Source organism: Pituophis catenifer, unplaced genomic scaffold (assembly GCF_029215685.1).
Source record: "Pituophis catenifer annectens isolate HBS135680 unplaced genomic scaffold, rPitCat1.0.hap2 SCAF_1, whole genome shotgun sequence".
NCBI classification, from domain to species: domain Eukaryota; kingdom Metazoa; phylum Chordata; class Lepidosauria; order Squamata; family Colubridae; genus Pituophis; species Pituophis catenifer.
In genome coordinates, this window is record NW_027256881.1 from 28,947,177 (window position 1) to 28,975,114 (window position 27,938).

General features: G+C 43.8%; 1 protein-coding gene across 1 annotated transcript in view; it reads left to right on the top strand.

The window, feature by feature from the left end:
• The window catches only part of USP34 (ubiquitin specific peptidase 34), a 161,701-nt gene that overhangs the window by 24,818 nt on the left and 108,945 nt on the right, over positions 1-27,938 (top strand). Inside the window, exon 5 of the mRNA XM_070932221.1 lies at positions 1,935-2,084. Coding sequence (XP_070788322.1) covers positions 1,935-2,084 — 150 coding nt within the window. The remainder of the gene's footprint in view (positions 1-1,934; positions 2,085-27,938) is intronic.

Genomic DNA, 27,938 nt, shown 5'->3' on the forward strand with positions numbered 1-27,938 from the left:
TGTGTTTGAGTCTGCCTGGTACTGTTCTGACTTAGGCTTCCTGAGACAGTAAAAAGCACACAATTAGATCCAAAAACCCTTTTTTTATTTCAACGGCTGTGAATTATGTTCATTCACAGCCCATAATGAGTCACAGATAGTTTGTAAAGAGTCCGACAGAAGTCACCTTTATCTCCCTTGACATGCTGCCAAAGACCTAATTGGCAATGAGCTTTTCAAGGCCACATGGGGCACAGAATCAAAACGGAGCTTCAGAATTTAAACCGACCAGAACGAACAAAGTTGCTTCCTGCAAAGGTTCAAGTGCCTTTGCTCCTCCTTTATGTTTTATGGGAGGGGCCAATCATCTCCAAGCCCTACTCCCAAGTCATCCTTTTTGTCTTAACTGATCTTGCCTTGTGGCAGCTCTGTGCATGAGCATACTCTGCCTCGCTGATGTCTGACTCTGGAGGCTCCGGGGGCAGCACATAACTCACAGATGGCCCTGGCCCCATCTCTGCCTCCGACGCAGAGCCCTCGTCCGAGCCTTCCCCAGACTTTAGGACTGGCCCATGTTCCTCCCCAACCTCCTCACTGTCCAACTCTGCTGCAGCTCTGCAGGCCGCCGGCGGACCACAACAGGTGACTGTTGGATTGTTAGAATCTTGCACCACATTTTTTTTTTTTAAATTTGTATGGCTACGTAGCTTACCTAAACTACTCTGCCAAGCTCATAACAGATAAAAACAATCCAATTAAAACAAGTTAAAAAACAGTATAAACTATCCGTAACCAATTTAAAAGAACTTATGCTACGTTTTTACTGTTGGATGAATAAACAAGTATAGCTTCACTCTTTTATTCTGTATAGACTGAATATACTATATCACAGTTATGTTCAGCTTCATAGTCACAATATGCAAAGTTATGTGATTATATAGAGTTGAAGTGCCAAATCTATAAAGACAAGAGCCTTGATAGTACAAGGGTTTAGTGCACCCTGTTATTAACACAGCTGCCTGCAATTTCTGCTGGTTCGAATCTCTCCAAGGCTCAAGGTTGACTCAGCCTTCCATCCTTTCTAAGGTAGGTGAAATGAGGACCCAGTTTGTGGGGGCAATAAGCTGACTTTGTATAAAATATACAAAAGAATGAAGGCTATTGCTTAAAGCATTGTAAGCCGCCCTGAGTCTCTGGAGAAGGGCGGCATATAAATCAAATTAAAAAAAAAAAAAAAAAAATTAAAAAAATACATAAAATGAGTATGTTCAGCTTTTTCAGGAATTTCAAAGAGTTCAGCATTGATGTATAAACCTAAATACATGCAGATGGATATGAAATGTGAAACTACAGAAGTTTCATATATAGCATTTCACAACATTACATAGATTTAATTTTAACAGTTCCAAATCAGTACATTGAATTGTGCATGGAAATCAAATGGAACTTATACAAATCCTGAAATTTTGCTTCGGTGCTCATGAAGAAAAGATTTCAGAATAGCATGTAGGCAGGGTGGGCTGCTGGAGGTTCGCAGGAGTTCGAGAGAACCTCTAGCTAAGATTCTGTGCAGTTTGGAGAACCTCCAAATCCCACTCCTGGCTGCCCCCCCCGCCCCTCCCAGGAATCCCCACGCGGCCTGTTTTGGATGCAGGTAAGTGCAGGGTGTGCACAGAGGCTCAGGAAGGGTGAAAAATGGGCCTACCGGACATTCGGGCCCGTTTCTGGCCTCCAGAGCTTGGGGAGGCCGTTTTCGCCCTCCCGGAGGCTCAAAGAAAGCCTCCAGAGCTGGGAGGGCAACCCCCCCTCCCCCCCGCTGTGGTGCACGCCCACCCAGCAACCGGGCAGAGAAACCCTTGCTAAAATTTTTGAAGCCCAGCCCTGCATGTAGGGGTATAATTATTTTGAATGAGAAAGATATATGTGTATTTTAAAAACTGCTTTTATTTCTATAGGATGTAGAAGTACCATTGCACTTGCTTCGCTATGTTTGCTTATTTTGTGGAAAAAATGGCCTATCCCTCATGAAGGACTGTTTTGAATATGGAACTCCGGAAACTTTGCCATTTCTCATAGCGCATGCATTTATCACTGTGGTTTCTAATGTAAGTATATGTTTACAATTTTCTAATTTTAATAATGCTGCATATAATAAAAAAAAGTCTCCACCAAGACTTGACTTAACTAATTTGAATCAATTTGTTCTCTGTTTAAATCTGTTGCGTTGTTTATATTTGTAATTCTTATTGTAATACTATTATTAAATGACAAAAAAAGCTCCTTTTAAAAATTGGGGATAACTTTGCTATTAAAATTACAGATGCAGAAAAACGTTCAGAAATTTTCAGGATATCTGTTGTATTTTCCGTAATTTTCAAAATTATTTTTGAGTTCAGGTCAAGACAGATCCTATTTAAGGGAGAGAGTAATAAGGTAACAGTTGTCCAAATCTCATACATGGAAGTGATAACATCAGTTTTGTTAACTAACATTGACCAATATTGCTTTATTATTGCTAAATTTCTATTTTCCATTTGCTTCTTTTTTATAGTTCTAAATAAATCAAACCAAAATTTTAAAATCCATATATGTTCCAGAAATTGTTATTCTAGTGACTTAACAAAAAAACACTTTGTACTTTTTCTCCTGTTTATGATAAATTGGAGGAATAAAGTAGCAGACAAGCTCAACTTGTGAAGAATAGCTCCAAATGAACTTAGAACATAAAATAATAGAGTTAGAAGGGACCTTGGAGGTCTGCTAGTCCAACCCCCTGATCGAGCTAAATGGTTGTCCAGTCTCTTTTTGAAAGCCTCAAGTAATGGCGCACCCACAACTTCTGAAGGCAAGCTATTCCATTGATTGATTGCTCTCATCCTTAGGAAATTTCTCATTAGTTATGGGTTGCTTCTTTGGTTAGTTTCATCCATTGTTTCATGCTTTGGAAAATAGTTTGACTCCCACGTCTTTGTAGTAGACCCTTCTTAGCAGTTGCTTCTGACTAACTCTTCCCTTACATAAGTTCTGTGTTGCTAACAATAGCTGCCTTTGAGTTTGTTTTCATAGTGAAGAGACCTAGTGAAATACAGTTTACACACACAATGCATCTTTTGTGTGTGCTGTAGATAAAGCAATGTGACCAGTACCATATGTATGGGCTAATAGAACGGATAGAACTCTCTTTTTTAATAAATAAGAGCCTCTCAAAAATAAACCTTGCATTTCATGTACTTGGCATATATCATTTGAGAGTCTTTTGTTTGCTCAATAATGTTGTCTCTTATCTTTCATGGTTACTGAAATTTCCAGAATGATCGTGACCTATTAAATATAATTCTGGAAATTTTTAACACACTGTGTCCTGTTAAATGTTATTCTAGAAATTTCTGAATAAAAGTGGGATCCTGTACTTCTTAACAAATTAAACCTGCTCTAAGACTGGTGAAGACTGAGAGAAATTAAATATTAATTTGAAAACCTTCTACTCAACATTGTAATAATGCTGAATCTGAATTTCAAATGAAAAAGAAATTCTAACACTGTCTGATATATATTATGTATGGCAGGTTTGATCCTGTTTCATTTTTATCATTGAGCATTTGATCTCAATGTACCTTTTTATGTATCTTTTTATAGAGCCACATTACTTTAGTGGCCTGCAAAAGAGTGCATCTTCAACTTCGTATCAACTCTCAAAAGTTCTGTCTTTAGGACAGTAACCATGAAAGATAAGAGATAGCATTACTGAGCAAACAAAATACTCTCAAATGATATATGCCAAATATCGTATTTTTCGCACTATAAGATGCTCCGGACTATAAGACGTATATTAGCTTTAGAGGAGGAAAACAAGAAACAAAAAATCTACCTCTGCCTTCCACCATCCATCCAGTATTCATCTGGCTAGCGTCCATACAGCAAACAGCAAACAGCCTGGTCAGCTTCAGTATGGTATCGCAGCCCTAGCACATGGCTCATCAGGGCTCTGCTCCATTGCGCCCACCACTGATCAACTGAGCTGAGCTGCTGCTGCTGCCGGTGAGCAATGCTGGAGCCTTCGCTGCCAAGCTGTTGATTGGCAATTGGATTTGCCTCCTGGAATACTGCTGATCAGCTGTTCTAGGTGGCGAGGATCGCCGCTGCTGCACAGCAAATGGGTGGCGGCAGTAATCGGCAGCGGCGATCCCCGCTGCCTAGAACAGCTCATCAGCAGTATTCTGGTAGGCCGATCCGATCACCAATGAGCTGATCAGCAGTGAAAGCTCTAGCATTCCCTGGTGGTGGTGGCGAACATCGCCGCCACACCAACCCCCCTCCCCCCGCCACAATATTCACTCTATAAGACACACAGACATTTCCACCCACTTTTGGGAGAGGGGAAGCGTCTTATAGTGTGAAAAATATGGTACATTCAATGCAAAGTTTATCTTTGAGGGTCCCTTATTTTTTAAAAGATGTTAAATATTCACTTGGTAATTTCTGTAAACAAAGAGTAAATTTGGAGCTGGAGACAGCAGTCCTTTAATAGCTAATTGGAAAAAAACCCATTCATTGAATCTGTATGGCTATCCATTTGTTAATTACTCTGGCTAACAATTGACATAAATATAATAAAACTTCAAAGCACAAAGTAAGTTAAAAATAATCTTAATATAATAGCCAGGCTCTTATAACACAATTATACTATATGGGGATATAAATAATAGCCCTGTGTCTACTCAGACTACTGAGTAGACACAAACTACTCAGCCCTGTGGGAAAGTCAAGAAAGCTGGACTGCCATATGTCACAGGGAGCCTACAATAGGTACTACAACAGGTACTACAAAAGAAATGTATATCACCTAGGTGACACCAAATGATACAGTTCAGTAGAGAAGATCTACAGCATGTCCACACTGACTAATCTATTTGGATAGGCAGAAACACACAGGGACAGATGGTCCCACAAGTATTCTGGTCCTGTGCCATGCAGGGCTGTAAATGGGGTAATAAGCATTTTGAATTGCACCAGAAAGCATACTGGAAGGTAGTGCACCTTCTGCAACAGCAGTATACTGTAGCATGGATGAACCTTGCTGTGGCCAGAACTGTATGTACTGTTTCATTCTGAATCAGTTGAAATTTCCAAGTATTAACAGTATTCCCCTGTAGAGTATATTGCAATACTCCAGTCGAGAAGTAAGTAAGGCATGAATGGCCATGAGCAGAACCTCCTGGTCCAGGAACAGATGCAATTGGTACACAAAGTGAACTCACGCTAACTGCCTCTCATCCTCATCCTAGCCACTGTTTCCATGTGCTTTCAAGTGGAGATTGTGAATCCAAGCGGCTTTCCGAATTGTGTACCAATTAGGTACACAAGGGAATGCTACTTTGTTAAATATTTAAAAAGAGAAAACTAGGGGATCCCTAAACCCAAAGCTAGTGCAACTTGCTTGAGTTGAGTGACACCTTCTTCCCCATCCATAATAACCTCACAGCCTCCAGGCACTGAGTGGCAACATTTGATGATATCATTTGTTTAACAAGGGGTAAAGATATATACCGTATTTTTTGGAGCATAAGACACACCTTTTTCCCCCCTAAAAGGGGGTGAAAATTTAGGTGCGTCTTATATACCGAATGTAGCCCCGCCCGCCCACTGGCCCCCACCCTTTGGCCTCTGCCTCGCAGCAGTTACCTCCTTGCAAGCAAATAGCAAGAAAAAAAACAGCTCCTTTCAGCTTCAGCACAACCTAATTAGCACAAGTTGATTGGAGCAGGGCTCTGCTGCTTGCTGCAAAGAGGTAAATTGCTGGAGCAGATTTTTTTTTCCTTGTGCTAATCAAGCTGTGCTGAAAACGAAAATGAAAGTAAAGCAGGCTGTTTGCTGCAATGAGGCAAAATTGCTCAGAGGCTGAGGGAGATTTCTTTTTCTTCTTTTCCTCAACAAAAAAGGTAGGTGCGTCTTATACTCCGGTGCGTCTTATGGTAGCTAATGTCAGCATAGAAAGTATTTCATCCAATGCCAACGAATAAACTTACTGGCCAAAGCATTTATTGAACAGCATGTCACAGATATAAAGTGCCAGTTGGATCCAGCCAGGTCTCCAGCCATTATTGCTGATGATTCCATCAGGTACTCTTACTCCCCTATAAGTTACCTAATTAAACTGAAAAGTACCTAACCAGCAGAGGACCTTGGCATGATGTCATAGCTTTCCCTCAGCTGTCCTTGAATGCCAATACCAGAAGATTCCTTACCTGGAGAGACTATGCTCCTGTGACTCGATACACAGAAACAACAGAGCACATGGTTTTTCAGTCCCTATTACATAGACATTCATACTAGCATCATCTCACTATTATTGCATAAATACCCAGGACAATTCTATACCACCTTACTGCTTTCAGATACTCTGTTACAATATACAATATTTCCAGGTTAGCCACAGCTGCATTTAATATCCATCAGATGATGACCTGTATCATAAACTAATCTCAATGAGCATGTAATTTCTTACGCTAGAGTGTGCTGTGCTATAATAGTTTTAGTTTGCCACATACTAACTTACAGTATAAGAGCACTTATATTCACACATATACCACTTATATTCCTTTACACCCATCTCATGTTCCTAATCCTTCTTTTAAACTGCTTTTCAACTTTTGTTTTTATATATACTTTCTGTTATATATCTTTTTGTTTCAGTGCTTTTTGAATTAACTGTACCCCATCCTCCTTGTGCTGGTGTTTGACTGTAGTAAAGATTTGTTTTGATTCAGTGGTTTCATATAGATGTTATATTGGAGAAGCAAGAAACCCCCATAAAAAGATCTAGGACTAGGATCTTTCTCTGACTCTTCTCCCAATACTGATTGGAACTGACCTTGGAGGAAGGAGCAGAACCTATTGTTATTGCCCTCGGTTGGTCCAGAAAGATACTATAATTAATGGTATCAAAAGCAGCTGAGAAACCCAGAGTTGCAAGGATGGATATACCACCCTTATAGTTGGTCCTCCAAAAGTATCCATAAGTGTGACCAATGCCATCTTGGTATTATAAGGAAACCTGGATTTCACCTGAAAAAGGTCTAGATAATCTGCTTTTGCCAGGTACTTAAAGTTGAGCATCTGTCTTTTCTGACTGGAGATTGGAGAGAGTTTATCTAAGCATTCTATCAAAGTACATGAATACACTTCAATGTATATATAACTTGCAATTTTTCATTATTCATTCAGAAATACCTTGCTTTAAAAACATACATATTTCATTGATTTTGTTGCTTTATCCCTATCTGCAGATTATACAAATTCTACAATATTTTCTTTAATAGGCAAAAACCCTAACCAAAAAGTATCATCCAGACCTCCTCCTCTTAATTAAAATAACTTGACTGTTTCTTGTTTTGTAAACAGATTTTTGTTTTTGCTTTGGCCTGGCTTTTACAGATTTCTCTGGACAATCCAGCTTTTCTGTCTCGCTCTTTTTCCTGTTTTCTCCTAAACTCATCCTGGTTCTTTCATTATCACTGGAAAATGAGATGTAGAATCATTAATCTGCTTCCACACACACACAATCTAGATCAGCAAAGCTGGCTGAGGAATTATGGTAGTTGAAGTCCACAAGTCTTAAAATTGCCAAGGATGGAGACCCCTGATCTAGATGAAACCAGCTCATACTTTCTGACACATTTTATCTTATTTGTTAGTAATTTAAATTATACTTTCACTTTTCTGCATGTAATTGTCAACTTCCCATGATGAGAACATATTAATTCAGGTCTTTTGTATTATTCTCTTAGTTTCATAAATACACAATTTACCTTTTTAAAAATGATTTCTTTTTACTATTTTCTATTCAAACATACATATTTATTTATTTTATTTTATTTTATTTCTATACCGCCCTTCTCCTGCGGGACTCAGGGCGGTGTACAGCCGATGTACGGTGTACGATATGCTAGAATTTTCAATAGACAGAACCATAAAAACTGTTCATTCCCATTTCAGTTAACCAGCAATTTGAGGTCGCATCACCTTTATCTCACCTTACTTTATAAGTAACTCAAGGTGGTGAAAATACATTATATTCTTTCCTCCTCCTATTTTCTCCATAACAACACTCTGAGGAAGACTGAGCTGAGAGAGAGTGATTGGCTTAAAGTCACAGCCAGCTTCTCTGCCTAAATTGGGACTAGAATACACCGTCTTCTGGTTTCTAGACCAGCATGTTAACCTCTACTCCAGGCTGGCTGTCCAGTTATTGTTGACAAGCATGTTTGAGACAACAGAATACTGCATTCCAACAAGAGAACATCATCCTAGCCATGAAGCACGGTGATGAAAATACATGGTTTGGTCTGTTTTGTAACTGTCATGGTATCTATCCAAGCTTAAATGATTGTGAGTCATGCAACTCAAATCCTAAATGCAAAAGTTACATGTGCAACAGAATAGCTGAAACAGAAAATATGTTATACACTGACCTTAATCCAACTGAAATATTGTGGCATGCCCGGAAGCAAATAGTTCATATAAGAGAGTCTGAAAGTATCAAGTTGAAGAATTTTACAATGATGAATGTTCAAAATACCTCCAAACTGATATGCAGGATTGAGCAACAGAAAAGTTGCTAAAAAGGGATGCAGTCAGTTATCTTTTTCAGCAAGGTCAGTGATTTTTTTTTTAATTTATATGCCGCCCTTCTCCGGAGACTCAGGGCGGCTTACAATGCGTTAAGCAATAGCCTTCATACTTTTGTATATTTATACAAAGTCAGCTTATTGCCCCCACAATCCAGGTCCTCATTTTACCTACTTTAGAAAGGATGGAAGGGTGAGTCAACCTTGAGCCTGGTGAGATTTGAACTTGCAGTAATTGCAGGCAGCTGATATTAATAACAGTGCTTTAGTCTGCTGTGCCACCAGGGCTCTTGTTGGTTCAATGTGTTGATAATATGAAACAGTATACTATTTTAAGCATTATTTGTTTAACCACAATCTCTTTATTTAATAATAGGATTTAGAGATGAAGCTCTGATCACATTATAAATCACAAAACTGCAGAATTATGGCTAGTTTTAAAATTCACAAACTTACTTTCATACTATACTTTCATACAATATAGCCAGTATTTTATAATAGTTAAAAGACTGAACTTCAAACCTGGAAATCCGTGGTTCAAATCTTGCTCAAAACATGATCTCAGAAGATAAGGTGGAAGAGACTATGCCTCTGATTTTCATCTGCAATAATAATAGCTTTTTTATGGAGCAACTGTCAGCAGTTAGATATTTCGGAGCACTATAGATTTTTGTGAAACAGCAATCTTAAAGAGATGTTGGGAACATCTCTCTTGCAAGCTTCTGTTTCTAGCTGTATTTTCTTACAATATGATTAGCTTGCATTTGAAACATTAGATTATGATACAAAGCTGTTGAGGGTTGTTTTTATTAGAATTATTCTTTCATCATACATATTTTATGAACAGAGTGTTGACCAGGTTACATCTTATATATCTTATATATATTAATCTTTATAATCTATTCCAATCTTCCCATTTTTTCCATATTCATCTCTTTTATATAATTATTTATCACAAATTAATCATTTTTCACCATATCTTGTTATTTCAGCTTCTACTATATTATTCTTTTTTTCCCCAAGTCCATTTTACATGTTTTCAATTTCAGCCATAATATTCTTTTTCCATATTTCTTTATCTTATCTTAATTTCTTCTTAATACATAATACATAAACAGTATCACTCTCCATTCTTAATTCCTAATCTCTTACAATAACATCAATTATCTGATTTCTCCATTACAGAATATATTTCTCAAAATCCCCATCCCACTTTTTAACATTTCAACTTTGTCTCTTAATTTAAATTGTCTTCAAAATTAAACCAAATTGCCATTTCACATTTCCTCTGCTATTCTGTTTTACTAAAAGCACTATACATCATCATATTCAAATCTTACATTAAAACCCTTTAACTTAGTTGACCACAATTAATCATATTAATACAGTTCCCTTAAATCTACTAGTATGTACCTTATTTCCCTTCCTCCTTTTCACTAATCTTCCCTTCTTTAACCATTTTCTCTTGGTCTCTCCAAAATTCCACTTCTTGATAGTTTTCTCCTTTTATCCCATTCTCTTAACTTCTGCTTTTTCTTTTCTTCTTTTTATATTTATTATATCTTTTCTTCTGAATTCTTTTTCTCACTTTTAGATATATTATTCGAGTAATTCTCTCCACTCTCCTAATCTCTTTCCACTATTTCCCTCTTTACCGTTTGATTGATTCTTTTGGGGGGGATGTTCCCACCTATCTACTCTTTTTTTGTCTCTGTAAATCCCACTGAAATCATCTAACTGCTTTTTGCATTCAGTTCCTTTTCCTTCAATATTATTTTCTTGCTCCTCATTTATGCTCTCTTTTACCACCTCCTCCCCTATTTCCTCTTCTCTGTGTTCCAGCAAAATTTCTGACTTTTTATTACCCTTTAGTGATTCACGCATATTTTTAAATATCTCAATTAATTCCTCACACATCCAAGACTCCATATTGCCAATTTAAGAAATTGTTAACACTTTTGAATTATGTCACATTTAATTAAAATTTAAAATCTATACAGTCTCATTTTGTTTTCAAATAATGTCCAATTCGAATATTTATCCAGTCCACTCCAAGTTAAAGATTTGTTATCTTCCACAGCCGTTGAGAATTGAAACCAAGCAATGTAGAAAGACAAATACTCCTTAAAAGTTCTCATAGTTTCCAAATTATCTTTTAGTAGTCAAGGTCACAGCTGTACTTTCTCTTCTATTTTCCAACAAATATTGCAGTACTCTCTTTCCACCAGCAGATGTCTCTCTCAAATCCACAATATTCTCAAACCAACTAAATGTCAAAGCTGTCAAAAATATTTTTAATCCACATAAAAAATAGTTTTCCTCGGATTCTTTTCTTTTATTATTTTTAATTTCTCCAAATCCAATTATAGATACGAAAACTTTCTTGGGCTTTAGTATTCTAGCCACTTTGTTCTTCTCCCTCCAAAGAATTTCCCAAGTGCCAATTAGCCACTCATTTCATCTCCAGGACACCTTTTAATGTTCCAATTCGAAATTTTCTTTTACCTTGAGTTGGCCAGTCACTCACCCAGTACCAGCACTCTGTTCCAACACCGCTCCTGCACAAAAACATAGTCCAGTTGCCCCAGCTTCAGAGTGGTCATTTTACAATGGTCACCACCTTTGCTGCTGGTCCGAAGAGTTGCTTCCGACCTTTCAAGGAACTTGCCTGTTCCTCTTGGTCGTCCGAGACGCCTCTCCTCCTTCACTGTCCCTAGGACAGGACAGTTCTGATCCGAAGACCCCCCCTGACAACGTTTTTTCTGGCTGGATTTTTGCAGAGCTTGTTGGAGCCCGCTATTTTTCCAGCCGGTCTTGCTGCGACACTTCCGGTTTCTCCTGAAGAGGCGTTCTGACAAAGCTGCTGAGTTGAGAAGGCTATAGAATTCATCATTAAGTATCTTTCATCTTTTTATCAACTCATTCTTCTCTTTGTAATTGCTTAATAGAAACCAAAATTCCAGGCATGACCCTACATTATTTATTCCTTGGATTAATTCATATTATTTTATACATTAGAATGAGTAGATAAAATGAGTTTCTTTTTATTAATTGATTCTGTTATTATATATTTTCCTTTTTCATTTCAAGTTGTCATTAATTTTTTTGTATGAGAGTCCAGCACAAGGTTTCATATAATTGGTGCTTAATGGAAAAGGTATCAATATGTTTTAAAGAAAAAAAAATAGTGTTCCCTAGAGGTTGAGTATTGGCCCACTATGGGGGCTATGCAGATAAGGGAAATGTAATCCAGTGTATCTGAAAGATTGAAGAAATGTGATTTAGGGGTTCTCTCTCACACCAGTTATCTTTCATTCTTTATGCCTTTGAAAGATGTGGCAAATAGATTTTTTAGGAGTGTTCTTCATGAATGTACAGTATGGTACACAAACATGGGGGTCCTCAAGCTCCAGGCCATGGCCCACTAATGGGCTGCAACCCATTCAAACAAGGCCACACAAGCGGCAAGCGAGTGCATGTGCAGCTCCACTTGTGTGAATGGCAGGCTCTCATGCTCACGTTCAAAGCTCCATTTGTGTAAGCAGTGGGCTCCTCCTGCCGCTTGTACAAATGGAGCTATGTGCGCTTGCACGTACACCCACCACTCATACAAAGCCATCCCCTCTTCCCTCCTGCTGGACCACCAAGCCGGAAAGGTTGTGGACCTCTATATTATAGAAAAGAAATTTTTTCCTAATTCTAGTTGGCAAATATACCGTATTTTTCAGAGTATAAGATGCACTCCCCCCCTCCCCAAAGTGGATGAAAATTTCAGTGCGTTTTATAAACTGAATACAGGCCCGTTTTGGGGCTCCCGAACCCTCTGCGCATCATGTTTTCACCCTCCCTGGTCCCCAGAAGCACTGTGGATTGCTTTGTACGGCTCATTTTTGGGCTCCCGAACCTTCCGCGTGTCACATTTTTGTCCTCCCTGGCCCCCAGAAGCACTCTGCATTGCACTACATAGCCCGTTTTCAGGCTCCCACACCTGTTTTCGCTCTCCCCGGCCCCCAGAAGCACTCTGCAGGCCAAAAATGGACGTATTTTTGGCAAAAATGGGACACACATAGCAGGGTGGATTTGATTTAAATCAAACTGATTTAAATCACGATTTAAATCACTAGTCAGTAAGGCTTGATTTAAATCATAGTTTTCTACATAAAGACTAATTCTTGCTTGTATAACTTTAATATGCAAGTAGATGAAGATTTTTAGAATAACAACTTTTCATATTAGTTTTTTTATCCCCAGTTTAATAGCTTAATCATTCATATTTGGACAACTTTTCTGTTGTACTTAGGAAGAAGAAAAATAATAATTACCTTAATAATAACAATTTAAATAGATTTATTCAACTGAAACAATAACATTACAGCATATGTTATTTGTTTAAACAAACATCCATGTTTGTTAACTAATTTGGCTAAACAAAATATATGTATTTTAAGAAACTTAGATTGTCAGCCCAGCCTACACATGAAAAACTTAAATACTGTCCCCTGTAGCTCACTCGTCATCTTCATCTTCTTCTTTGTTCATAATCTGGAAAAGAAAAACAAGCTTTCCTGCTTTATCGGGTCCCAAACGATTTCTCAATTTAGAATGAATGAGTCCAAAGGAAGAGAATATTCTTTCAACGCCTGCAGAAGAAGCTACTGCTGTTAAAAGTGAAATCATTACTTGAACAGTCTCTAAATCCAAGTGCTTATTTTATTTATTTATTTATTTATTTATTAAATTTTTATACCGCCCCCTCTCCCGAAGGACTCGGGGCGGTGAACAGCCAAAATTAAAAACACACAATACAAATATTAAAATACATTAAAACAGAATTAAATTATCTTAGGCTTCTCCAATTTAAAACCCCATTACCCATAAAATTCACCAATTAAAAAATTTTTTAACCCAGCCCGGCTTGCTGAAATAAAAACGTCTTCAGGGCCCGGCGGAAGGTCCGGAGATCCGGGATTAGTCGTATCCCTGGGGGCAGCTCATTCCAGAGGGCGGGTGCCCCCACAGAGAAGGCTCTTCCCCGGGGGGTCGCCAGCCGACATTGCCTGACAGACGGCACCCTGAGGAGACCCTCTCTGTGGGAGCGTGTTGGCCGGTGGGAGGTTATCGGAGGCAGAAGGTGGTCTCGTAAATAACTGGGTCCTAAGCCATGGAGCGCTTTGAAGATGAGAACCAACACCTTGAAGCGCACTCGGAAGACCACCGGAAGCCAATGCAGCTCGCGCAGGAGAGGTGTCACGTGGGAGCGCCATGCCGCCCCCATAAGTACCCGCGCGGCCGCATTCTGCACCAGTTGGAGCCTCCGAGTGCTCCTCAAGGGGAGCCCCATGTAGAGAGCATTACAGTAGTCAAGGCGGGAAGTAACAAGGGCATGAGTGACCGTGCATAGGGAGTCCCGATCCAGAAAGGGGCGCAACTGGCGTATCAGGCGAACCTGATAGAAAGCCCCCCTGGCCACGGCCGTCAAATGCTCTTCTAAGGACAGCCGTGCGTCCAGGAGGACACCCAAGTTACGCACCCTCTCCGTGGGGGCCAATGTCTCGCCCCCAATAGTCAGCGATGGCACCAGCTGACTATATCGGGACGCCGGCAGCCACAGCCACTCAGTCTTGGAGGGATTGAGTCGGAGCCTGTTCCGCCCCATCCAGACCCGCACCGCCTCCAGGCACCGGGACATCACTTCAAGGGCATCGTTGGGGTGGTCTGGGGTGGAGATGTACAGCTGGGTGTCATCAGCGTACAGATGGCACTGCACCCCAAAACCACGGATGATCTCGCCCAGCGGCTTCACATAAATGTTGAACAGGAGAGGCGAGAGGACCGACCCTTGTGGCACCCCACAAACCAAGTGCCTTGAGGTCGACCTCTGCCCTCCAGCCAACACAGACTGCGACCTGTCGGAGAGATAGGAGGAGAACCACCGTAAAACAGTGCCTCCCACTCCCAACCCCTCCAACCGGCGCAGCATGATACCATGGTCGATGGTATCAAAAGCCGCTGAGAGATCTAATAGGACCAGAACAGAGGAGCAACCTCTGTCCCGAGCCCTCCAGAGATCATCAACCAACGCGACCAATGCCGTTTCCGTGCTGTACCCGGGCCTGAAGCCGGACTGGAACGGATCTAGATAGACGGTTTCCTCCAGGTACTGGGGGAGCTGTCGCGCAACCACACTCTCAACAACCTTCGCCAGAAAGCGAAGGTTGGAAACTGGACGATAGTTTGCTAAAACAGCTGGGTCCAGAGAGCTTAAGTGACTTCCACCAGTTCACTGGTGTGACTTTCTTTAAAATATCTTCAGCAAACATATATTTCTTGAATGGTTCCCCCTTAGCTTTGAAGTTTATTACAGTTGGCATTACAGATGGATGATTGCTGGATACCCATGTCATAGCTAACTCCTCTTCCTCAGCACTTAAGTTTTGACCCTGATACTGGATATTGACAATATTTGCCAAAATATTGGAGACAGTACTTGTCCCATTTGTTTTTTTAATGCTTGTAATTTAATTCTGTCCATGTGTAGTTCTGTTTTTAAGTGTTCACTCAGTTCCTTCCAAATTTCAACAGCATCAGCAATAAAACAGCTATTTTTCTGTATTTTGTTTAAAGCTTCAGAGATGGGTTTCAGGATGCTCAGCATATGTTCAACATTTCTCTTAAACCCAATGTTAAGGATTTTGGCCATGACAGTGCCATCTATTTTATCTCGATTTTCTTCACAAACTGTGAAGAATAGGCCAGTTCTCCATTGTGGGTGGAGACAGCAGCCAGTGTGGGCAACCCTCATCCAATCAGCCCAAAAAACTGAGTCTATCCAAAAGATCAAATCCCGCCCTTGTTGCCGGATAGACCAGCTTTTGACTCAGTCCTTCAGTCAGGACTGGCGTGTGGTCTCTAGCTGTCTCTCTTTTATCTGAATGCTAATTGCTGTTTGGTCTTTTTGGTGTGATTTTACTCTGGATTGTTTTTTGACTATGATTTCTGGACTTTCCTTCAGATTCTGGTGATTTTGGACTGTGCTGTGAGTGTTCCTTGTGGCTGGGGGCTGTCCCCTTGCCTAAAAGTGTTTCTCTGGGAAAGGGGGGGAAAATTCCCCTGGACTGTTACCCTTGGCGCTTCCTAGCTTGGAGGGGAGATCGTTGGGGACCCTTTGGAACTTTGCCTTGCTCAAACGGTCCCAGCTCCCTGGTCCCTTGATTTTGGCCGTTTTTCGTGCCGTTTGAGCAGTGGTGGCCATTTTGTTTCATCGGGGGTGCAGCGCGGCTTCGTTTTCTGACTGCTTGGCCCTATTTTTGGCTGCAGCTTGAAATCGCTCATCTCCATACCCCTGGCGACCGGATTGCTGCATAGTGACCTGCCTGCTGCCTCCCATAGCCCGCACGATTGCGCGGCCGCACGTCGTGCCTTCCCTCTTGCCGCCTGTCAGCTGAGAGCGGTTTTTTCACTAATTAGCACTTTGTTCTTCCCTGCTCACTCTCACTGGCCTTCAAATCGCTGTGAAAGACTTGTGGAGACTTCAGCTCTCCCGCTGTGTAAATGGGCAGGCTGATTCAATTGGGCCTTACTTTACCTCATTATTTTACTGACGGCCGCCATTTTGTTTTATATACTGACTGACGTGGTGGCCATTTTGTGGAGTTTCCGCGCTCCCTCCTCAACTGCTGGACTGAACTATTGTATACTGAGGGCCCCTGTGGAGTTTCTGCACTCCCCCATTGCCCCTTGATCGCCCTTATTGACTGTTCTTGCTTGTATCATCATGCCCAAAGCAGCTGCTAAATGAAAGCACGGTAGCAAGGCCGTAGCTTCTTCTGCTGGCCAATCAGGTGGCTCATCTGTTACCCCGCCTGTACCTGCCCAGACTCCTATTGAGGCTCGAGCTCTGCCCCAAAGGCTGCATTCACATTATACAGGGCATAAGAACCATGGCGGTACTTCCTTTAAAGTGGAAAAGCGCCGAGATAAAGTGCTTACTAAGCTCTGTGATAAGGCATGTGCTGAGCGGATCTCATCTACGGGGGTGACACCAGTGGCGGCGGCAGATGTGGGGGCGACCCAGGTTACTCGTCCTGCGACTCCTGACCAGCTATCGCTTCGGGATTGTCCGGTTGCAATTTCCACTTCTGACCTGTGGGGCGCTGAATCCTCTACTCCGGCCGTCGTTCCAATTCCAGCGGTGATACAAGAAGCAACCATCACTGTGCCTGCTGCTGTTTCTGCTCCTCCTGCCTTACCTGACCTGTTATCCTCTGACCTTTTGCAAAAGCTCATCGAAGCTGCGGTGCAGAAATCATTGGCTGCTAGATCCCATCCTCCCAGCAGGGCCAGTTCGGTGAGGTCTGCCTCTCCTGAGCGACATCACACTGCAGAGCAGATTGTCACCAGACAGCCTTCTTCTCCTTCTGTCTCTCAGGTCACTCAGCCGTCTGTCTTGTCTGATGTTGATGATGCTGAGGGTTCCGGCTTGTCTGATGACGATGATCTTCCTCCGGACCAACCAGTTGTGTCTGGCTTGTTTCCGCAGGCCTTGTTTAAATCTTTGCTCTTTAAGGCCATTAACACAGCCCAACTGTCGTCTCCAGTGGTCCAGCCCTCTGCTCCTGTCCCCCCCGGGGCTCTGGACCCAATGTTTGCAGAGCCGGCTAAACAAGTCACGACTATTCCTGCTCCACCTCTGTTTCTGGAGACGGTCAAGCGACAGTGGGCTTCTCCCGGCTCGGCTCCCCTGCCCTCGTCTAATGACAGAAAAAACTTTAATGTCGCTTCTGACCTGGACTCGCTACTTCAACTGCCGTCTGTGGATGCTCCCACGGCTTCCCTTTTACCTAATGCTAATGTCCCCGGAGACCCTGATGAGGGATTGCGACCTGAGGAGTATCGTTCTGACCTGGTCTTCCAGAGGGCTCATCAAGGGGTGGCATGGGCTATCAAGGCCTCCTCTACGGCTTCCTTTTTCAATCGCACCACCTTGCTGTGGCTCCATCAACTACAAGAGAAGCTTTCCCCGGACGACGCGCGAATTAAGCAGGACCTCAATAAGATTATTGCAGCAGTCCAATTTTCAGCGGATTCAACCCTGAGCGCCATCTGTTTTGCGGCGAAGTCGTTGGCATCATCGGTGGCTGCATGTCGCTTAGTCTGGCTCCACCACTGGGAGGCGGATGCCAGACATATGTGGCGGTTGGCTGCTATTCCATTTGGGGGGGTCCGGTTGTTTGGGGATGCCTTGGAACCCTTCTTGACCGAGACTCGAGACAAAAATAAAGTCTTGGTGGCTGTTTTCCGCAGGGCGGAATCTCGTTATGTACCTTACACGGCACGGCCTCAATCTCGGGCTACTGACGGTGGGGGGTCCTTCTTCTTCCTCCTCCTTTTTCCCTCCGCCACGGCCATTCAACAATTTTGGGAGGCCCCGGGGTTCTCAAGATAGGTTGTCCCGGGGAAAACCTTTTATGTCCAAACGGCCCTTTCGGGGGGGAGGGGGTCGTTCCTACCGACGTCGTCACTAGTCGCATCTCTGACCCTCCCATTGGCGGCAGATTGGCCCTCTTCGCTGCCACTTGGGAGAAGTCTATTTCGGATAAATGGGTACTGGTTACTTTACAATCGGGGTTGGCCATTGAATTCCTTCCCCCCTCCAAGCACCTTTCTCTGCTGTCCGATTTCTTGTAACGCCAAAAGGAGGGCGCTCATGGACACTGCGGTTCAGCATCTCCTTTCGATCAGGGCTATCCAACTAGTTCCTTCTGATGAAATTGGGACAGGATTCTATTCTCAAGTTTTTCTGGTGCCTAAGTCCTCAGGGGGCTGGAGACCCATTCTGGACCTAAAACGGTTAAATTGGTACGTAGTGTACCGAAAATTTAAGATCCATTTTAAATCCATTCTTGACGGCGTTAGGAGGGGCGATCTCCTTTCTTCTATCGATCTTACTGGGGCCTATTTACACATCCCCATTCTCCCGTCTCACAGACATTATTTGCGGTTTTGTTACGGGGGGGTGTGCATTATCAATATCGAGCTTTGCCTCTCGGCTTGTCGTTCGTTCAGAACTGCGATAGGAAATAATCACCAGTAACACACAGAGAATCAGGGTTTACTTTGGCAATGATAAGCTTGCAGTCAAAAGTAAAGTACAAGTCGGTGTTTTGGTTCAAAGTCAGCGCTGGGTGTAATCACACCACAGCGCTATTTAACAAAAACTCAGCCCCTTAAACATACATCCGGTGATTATCAATCAAGCACCCCCCACTCCCTTAACAGTAACAGCTGCGAGCAGCGAGGACAGCAGAATCGGAGAGGCCTAGCAACGTCATCAATCATTGCCCTGAATGCTGCTATCCAGGAACTGTTTGTGTGTTCGCTGTGGCTGCTTATCTCCACTCCTTCGTCTCCCACACCCCCCATCGATGGCGAGCTCCGGCAGGACTCGACAGGCGGCCCCCCCTACCAGGAGCTCACCTATAAATAGAAAGCATACAGATGTTAGTCACTGTTACGATCCTGCATTAGGTTTGTCTGGGTATTTCCGATGGAACCGTTGTATCAATCGGGCAGCGTGAACATCGGGTGCTGCCACCCACGAGGCCTGTGTTACAGGGTATCCTTTCCACCGCACAAGATATTGTAACATCCCCCTACGAACCCTGGAGTCCAATATTCGGTCTATCTCATATTGGTTGGTATGCACGGGACCCGGTGGAGTAGTTGAGGTACCTGGCCTTTCTATCGTCACCGGTTTCACCAAACTGCTATGGAATACGGGATGTATCCTACTGAACAGAGGGGGAAGTTTAAGAGCTACGGTTACAGGATTGATGACTTGTGTTATGGGAAATGGTCCTATATATTTAGGTCCTAATTTTTTACTGGGCAGTCGGAGTTTAAGGTATTTCGTAGATAAGTATACTTTGTCTCCTATCCGGAATGGTTTTGGATCAGCTCTTTTCTTGTCTGCATATTTTTTGTACTCGTCTGCTGCCTTTTGTAATGCTGTTTTTACACTTGGCCATACATTACTAATTTTATCGGCCCAACTGCGTGGCGTGTCACCGTCTGTCATAGGGGGATCTAACTCTGGAATGGCTGAAAACTCTCGGCCATATATTACTTGGAAAGGGGAGAACCCAGTACTGCGGTGGGGTATGTTGTTATATGCCACTTCGGCGAAAGGCAGGAGTCCTGACCAATTCGTCTGCTGGTATGAAACGTAGCATCTGATATATCTTTCGACCATGGCATTGGCCCGTTCAGCCGCCCCGTTAGTGCTCGGGTGGAATGCTGAACTTAACCCTTGAGAGGACCCAATTAAACGGACAAATCGTCTCCAAAACTTAGAGGTGAATTGAACACCGCGGTCGGATATAATCCTCTTAGGTGCTCCATGGAGACGATAGATATTTTGCAAAAAGAGTTCGGTTAATTGTCGCGCGGATGGTATGCTTTTACATGGCACAAAGTGGGCCTGTTTCGAAAACAGATCTACCACCGTCCAAATTACAGTGTGGCCATGGCTAGGGGGGAGATCGACTATGAAATCCATAGCGATCTCTTCCCAAGGCCTGCTAGGATTCGCGACTGTCTGTAATAGTCCTAACGGTCGTCCAGACCAAGGTTTGGCGGTTGCACAGGTTGTGCAACCTTTTACGTATGTTTCTATGTCCTTACGCATTCGTGGCCACCAGAATTGCCTCCTCACAAGGTGTAGAGTTTTTAAATACCCAAAATGGCCTGCTGATTTGGCATCATGGCACCTGCATAACACTACGTTCCGTAAACGTTCTGGAACATATATTCTATTCTCCCTCCACGCTATTCCATCATTATAGCTAACCATAGAGGGGTTTTGGATTACCCATTGATCCTGTTGTAAAGCTGTTTTAAACTCGGTACGTAAGTGACCATCTACTTCTGTAAGTCTTAATAGGGTTTGGGAAGGTGCAATTAGAGGTTCTATCACTTCCTCTCGCTTGCTATTATACTGTGGCATCCGGGACAACGCATCAGCCAGGAAGTTTTTCCCAGCAGGAACATACCGCAACCGGAAAGAGAAACGCTGAAAATATTGTGCCCACCTTATCTGTTTGGGAGATAGTCGCCTGGGCGTTTGTAAGGCTTCTAAGTTTTTATGGTCCGTCCATACCTCAAAAGGATGAGACGCCCCCTCCAAGAGATGTCGCCATGTCATCAACGCCCAACGGACCGCGAATGCCTCTTTTTCCCAGATCGCCCATGCCCGCTCTGTCGTGGTTAACTTTTTAGACGTATAGGCACAAGGTTGTAACCCTCCCTGCTGTGTTCTTTGTAGGAGTACTGCTCCTACAGCCACGTCGCTAGCATCTGCTTGGACTACGAATGCCTGTGTTGGGTCTGGATGCTTGAGTACTGGTTCTTGAGCAAAGAGTGTTTTTAACTGCTCGAAAGCCATTTGACATGCTGACGACCACGTCAACGCTTGTCCCGGCTTTGGTTTAGCTGTGGCCGGTTTGGTCCGTAACAGATCCGTTAGTGGTAGGGCTATTTCAGCAAATCTGGGAATGAACTGCCGATAGAAGTTTGCAAAGCCTAGAAAGCTCTGTAATTGCTTTCTGGTTCTTGGGGCCTGCCATTCAAGCACTGCCTGGACTTTTCTGGGATCCATCTCTACCCCGCTCTCTGATATTCTATAGCCTAGATAATCTATCCTCTTTTTGTGAAACTCACATTTGGATAGTTTCACGTACAGCTTAGCAGCTAATAATTTGTCTAAGACCTGTCGGACCAGAGATATATGTTCCTCTTCAGTTTGCGTGTAAATTAAGATGTCATCCAAATATACAAGGACACCCCTGTACAGATGTTCATGCAGCACTTCATTGATGAACTGCATGAACACCGCAGGGGCGCCCTGTAGTCCGAACGGCATGACCTGGAACTGATAGCTTCCCAAGGGACAATTGAATGTTGTTTTCCACTCATCCCCTGGTTTGATTCGTATCCTATAATACGCTTCGCGTAGGTCGAGTTTCGTAAAGATACGACCGGTGGCTAGGGCAGCTAACAGGTCCTTCATTAAGGGAAGTGGATAGAGGGGCTCCACACACACTGCATTGAGACCTCTGAAGTCAACGCATAAGCGTAAACCCCCGTCTTTCTTCCCACGAAACAGGACAGGGGCAGCCATCTTTGATCGACTAGGTGTGATAAAACCCCGGGCCAAGTTCTTGTCTATATATTTTCGTAATTCTTTTAGTTCGGGTTGTGTCATTGAATACATCCGGGGCTTGGGTAGCTTCGCCCCGGGTATTAACTCAATACTGCAATCCGTAGGCCGGTGAGGGGGCAGGGTCTCACATTCCTCCTCACTAAAGACTCTGGCGAGATCCCTATACACATCAGGATACGTCGTGTCTACTGGTGAGCTCTCTGCTTCTATTCCCCCTGCTGGCTCCTTTTCCTCCTTGGTAGGGGGAGGTCCCAACGGTAATCGAAGTTTGCGAAAACCCCCTTCCCACCATATCGTAGGAGCCCACTTGTCCAACCATGCTAATCCTAAAATCACTGGTTCTAACATTTTCTCCACTATAATAAACCGAATAGTTTCGGTGTGCTCCCCAATATCGAGGTGCACCTTTTCTGTTATATGAGTCACTGGTGCCCCTCCCAGCAATGAACCATCCATTTGTTCAAAGGTAATAGGGGTTCTCAACCGCACAACCCGCAGCCCAAGTTCGTCAACTATCGCCCTACGAATTAAACAACGAGTACACCCTGAATCAATCAATGCCTCATATCGGCGTCCAGTGGTGGCCCGTGGGTTTCGGAGTACGACTGGTACCACAAAAGGTCGGATGGGGTCGCTCACCATCGGGTCATGTGGGTCCTCATCGTCGTCATCACTATCCCCAGCCACAATCGGGAACTTTTCCGCCACCACTTTCTTAGTATCTGTAGCCAGGGGATCCCTCTCCATACAGGATGTTCGAGTCATTTGGGACCGTTCGGATGTTGGTCGGCCTCTGCCTCTCAACACAGCTCTAGGAGGGGGGTTTTGGTCCAAGTTGCGGGGCATGGGATGAGGACAGTCGGCTGCTCGATGACCAAGGCGATTACATCTGAAGCAACGAAACGCATGCCACTGGATCCTTTCCCCCAAGCCGGAGCCAACATTCGGTTTAGTCTCCTTGGGTGTTTGTGTGCGTTCTGCTGGTCGTTTTCCTTGACTTGCAACCCCTTCACCCCGTATACGGAATTCTCGGAGACCGACGTCCAATTCGACGGCTGCCTTGTACCACACACTCAACTTGGGGTGCTTGATTGATAATCACCGGATGTATGTTTAAGGGGCTGAGTTTTTGTTAAATAGCGCTGTGGTGTGATTACACCCAGCGCTGACTTTCTCTCGGCTTGTCGTTCGTTCGGAACTGCGATAGGAAATAATCACCAGTAACACACGGAGAATCAGGGTTTACTTTGGCCTTCGGGCTTTATGTCAGGCTTTCATCGATCAGGCTCCTTTGTTATCTAGATGACATTTTAATTTTGTCGTCTTCCACTCGCCAAGCTGCCCTGGATATTCAGTTTACTCTGAGAACATTAGCTGCCCATGGTTTTTCCATTAACCTGGAAAAAAGCCATCTGGTTCCCTCTACTTCCCTGGTTCATTTGGGGGCCCTAATTGATTCACTGCAGGGTAAAGTTTTTCTCTCCCCAGAGCGTCAGGTTAGTTTGAGAGATTTGGTAGTTAAAGTCGAGGGATCTCGGAAGGTCTCCCCGTATGTTCTTTCCCAACTCTTGGGGAAGATGATTTCTGCCATAGCCATTGTTCCTTGGGTGCAGCTCCACGCCCGGGAGCTCCAATGCTTTCTTTTACCTTTACAGAAGGCGGGCAGAGGCACATCATCCAGTCAGATCCTGCTTCCACCCGCAGTTCGCAGATCACTTCGGTGGTGGCGGTCCCCGGCCCTTTCGGCAGGTTCCCTCTTCCTCGAGCCCCAGAGGGTGGTGGTGACAATGGATGCCAGCCTCCGCGGCTGGGGGGCGCATTGTCAGGGTCAGCTCGCCCAAGGCGTGTGGAACGAGGTGGATGTTCGTCGTCCGATCAACTGGCTAGAATTACAAGCCATCTTCCTGGCTCTCAAAGCGTTCCGTCAACTACTATCCGGAGCCCATGTCCTTGTCTTAATGGACAATGTAACGGCCAAGGCGCACCTGAACAAATTGAGGGGCACCCGGTCAAAATCCCTATTGTCAGTGGCTTTGAAAATCAGCCTCTGGGCAGAACGTCACCTCAGATCCCTCCGGGCGGAACACATCTTGGGCGTCGACAACATTCAGGTGGACTGGCTGAGCCGACAACAGGTGGACAATGTGGAGTGGCGGCTCCATCCTCGAATCTTCAAGAGCCTGGTCCTTCAGTTCAGGGCTCCGGTCGTGGACCTCTTCGCGACTCGAGCAAACGCAGTTGCCTCGCTTCTTCACCCGGTTCCCAGAACCTCAGGCAGAAGCTGTCGACGCCCTCCGAGTTCCTTGGCCACGAGGTCTTCGATACGCATTCCCACCAGCATCCCTACTCCCCAGAGTGATCCGCAAGCTCTTGGACAAACGGGCGGAGGTAATTCTACTGGCTCCACACTGGCCTCGCAGGGCATGGTTTGCGGACTTGGTTTCCCTTTCTGTCGCTCCCTCCTGGCACATCCCGATCACAGCAGACACTCTGACGCAGGGGACATTGAGCCACCCAGACCTCATGTGGCTCAATCTGACCGCTTGGTGGTTGAGTGGCTCTCCTTGAGCACAGTTAACATTCCGAGCGATGTTATACAAACAATCCAGGCCTCCCATCGCCCTTCAACTAACAGAATTTATTCTGCCACTTGGCAGTCTTTCTGTTCTTGGTGTGACAGGAATAGCGTGCCTGTCCTACAGCCTTCGATCGTGGACGTTCTGGTGTTCCTGCAACGAGGATTTGCTGACGGCCTCTCGCCTAACACGCTACGATGCCAGGTTGCGGCCATCTCTTCGATACTTACCTGCGCATCCCTCTCATCATTAGCGCAACATCCTCTAATCCGGCGCTTCCTCTGCGGGGCAACTATCTTGTCCCCTCCTGTTCTACACTGCTATCCTACCTGGGACCTACCGTTGGTTTTGGAGTCCCTCATGGGGCCTCCCTACGAACCCCTGCGAACAGCGTCTCTGCGCTTGTTGTCGTGTAAAGTCGCCTTCTTGGTGGCTATCACTTCGGCTCGTCGCATCTCGGAAGTGGCTGCTCAATCCACCAGGGCGGATCTTTGCGTGTTCCACACTGATCGTGTCGTCCTCCGCCTGGATCCTACCTTCGTGCTGAAAATAAACTCCGTGTTTCATTGCTCTCAAGAGCTTATCCTTCCGAACTTTTGACCACGACCCTCTCGTCCTCGTGAATGTCGTTGGCACACCTTGGACGTCCGACGTGCTCTTCGCATCTACATTAAACGCACAGCTTCATTCCGACGATCAGAGGCTTTGTTTGTCTCTTTCTTTCCCGTCTCTTTGGGTCTTAAGGTGCCGTCTTCTACCATCGGCCGCTGGATCCGACAGACTATTGCTTCGGCCTACGACTTCCGTTCTCTGCCACAACCTTCTCATGTGACTGCCCACTCCACGCGCAGCGCAGCTACGTCGGCGGCTTGGGCAACTCAGACTCCACTGCTAGAGATTTGTCGTGCGGCCATGTGGACTTCTCTGGCTCCCTTTATTCGCCACTATAAAATTGACTCCTTTGCCTCTGCGGAGGCAGCATTTGGTCGGCAGGTGTTGCAGAGAGTTGTTGGTAGGGAGGTTGTTCCGGACCAGTCTGGCCCCTCCCAGGTCTCGGGACAGTAAACTTGGGTATGTCCCACACTGGCTGCTGTCTCCACCCACAATGGAGAAGGGGCGTTGGTCCTACCTGGTACGCTCCTTCTCGTTGGTTGGAGACAGCAGCCAGACCCCCCCCTTTTTTTGCCAGTCTGGTCTCATATTTCTGTCTCTAATTTTCTCATATCTTGACCACACGCCGAGTCTGTCCTTAGTTTTCACCAAAAGCTGGTCTACCCGACAACAAGGACGGGATTTGGTCTTTTGGATAGACTCAGTCCTTCGGGTTGATTGGATGAGGGTTGCCCACACTGGCTGCTGTCTCCAACCAACGAGAAGGAGTGTATCAGGTAGGACCAACGCCCCTTCTTGATATACTGCTCAAAACAGTCCACTACAGAGTTCCATCTAACATCTTGTGGGAGCGTTAGCTTGGTTCCACCCATCCTTTTCAGAGCTGCTGCAGCAAAATGATTGTTACAGAAGTATTTAGCAATTTCAACAACATTAGTCTTTATTTCTGGAACACTTAAGTCTTTGGCTAAGAGGTGCAGCAAATGAGCACTGCAACCATACGTTATTAGCTTTGTATTCCCTTCCTGCTCTTCTAAATTTACTCTCATCTTGGATACATTTGCAGCATTGTCTGTGACCAAACTGCGTACTAGACATTTGAATTTTTGTTCACATGTTATTATAGCTTTTAGTGCCACTTCTTGTAAGTATTCTGCTGTGTGTGCATTTCCTGACGTATCAATTGTTTGTGCAAGGAAGACTTTCCCTTCTTCTGTTGTTATACAAGCACATACAATAGGATCATTGTGGACATTACTCCACCCATCAATACTTAGATTAACAATTCTACCCTCCAGAGCTGTTGCACATTTCTCCATTTCTCTGTCATACACTTTATCCAGCAGTTTCCCTGCAACATCTACTCTGCTGGGTGGACTGTATCCTGGTCTCAGTGAATGAACCATATTAATGAAATGTGGGTTCTCAGTCAGACGGAAAGAAGAGTTTGTTGCATAAACAAATTGGGCAATTTTTTCATCAATTAACTCTTTTTCTAATCTGCTAGTTTTTATCACAAACTTATCTATGGTGGTTCCAGGAGGGAAGGGTTTTTTCTTTCTTTTAGGTGATAGTGATATGTGGCTGTGGGTGTCTGATGATGATGATGCTAATGAAGCACTATCCTGGATGGATAACTCTGAAACTGTAGAACAGGAGGATGGTGATCTTGAAGGTGGATAGTTTCCAGAATCCATGAATTCCCCTAAACAAAAAAGTCAATGCTGTTATTTTATTGTTTATACAATTTCTGCTTATTGTACACAGCACTGCCCCAAAAGGAATATCTGCTTTTCTTCATAACTGTACTAAATGACAGTAACATGCAGTAATAATATTTTGCTCAAACATGACAGTTCAAGGCAGTCTTTAGAAATATGATTCAATAAAAATGTTTACCAACCTGAAAATCCTGCCTGTTCAAATGTGTTTCTTTGGTCATCTTCATCACAGCACTTCTCATGATGTTGCCTCATTCGGGCCACCAGGCCTTGCATTTCTTTGTTGCAGTGTTTGCAGTTTGCACACATGCCTGCCTTACTGATAGGTAAAGGAACTTCATTAAAATATTGCCAAACTGGGTCTCTTTTACAGCCTGCTGCCATTATAGGTTTTTTCCTCCAAGGAAAGAATGTGATAAACCTCAGGTCATACACACAAAAAGATCCAAAGACTTGTCTGTCTGTGGCTGTGCAGTATTGTGCTCTGAAAGTTTCACTTTCATTTTGTACTGTTGTCTGCTTGCCCCTTCCTGCTCACACTTAGTTTCACTTTCTTCTTGTGCCAAACAATCAGAAAAATATTGTTTCTATTCTATTCACTGAACTTCTTGAAACTTAGCACTGAAGGGGTTGATTCTGTATTCATAGGTTTGTAGAACAATAGGATTAAGGTCTTTTTCTCAACTCTGTTCATGTTATAACATTTTTGCTGTGAAGAAGAGGCATGTGATCTCTGCTGAGTCAAATTCAGTTTTGAGAACTGCAAAAGTAAACCAAGCATCCGTGATAATATCTTGTAGGCAGAGAAACTGCCCAATAATCTTACAAAAACCTCTGGAAGAGCATGACATTGTGAATGGATTAATGGAATTTATTTACCAAAAAAATTAAACATTATTCCACATAGTTAAAAAACTAATCTTTATTTCATGATGGAATAACTTTTGGATGGTAATATATTTTCCTCAAAAAGCATTTTATTAAAAAAAAAATCCGATTTAAATCCAAAAAAATCTGATTTTTTTGATTTTTTTTAAAAAATCATTGATTTTTATCCACCCTGACATGTAGGGTTCAGGAGGCCAAAAATGGGCCTCTTTATGTCCTGCGAAGTGCTTCTGGGGGCCGGGGAGGGCGAAAACGGGACGTGCAGAGACCAAAAACTATTTTTTTTCCTTGCTTTTTTCCTCTAAATCTAGGCGCG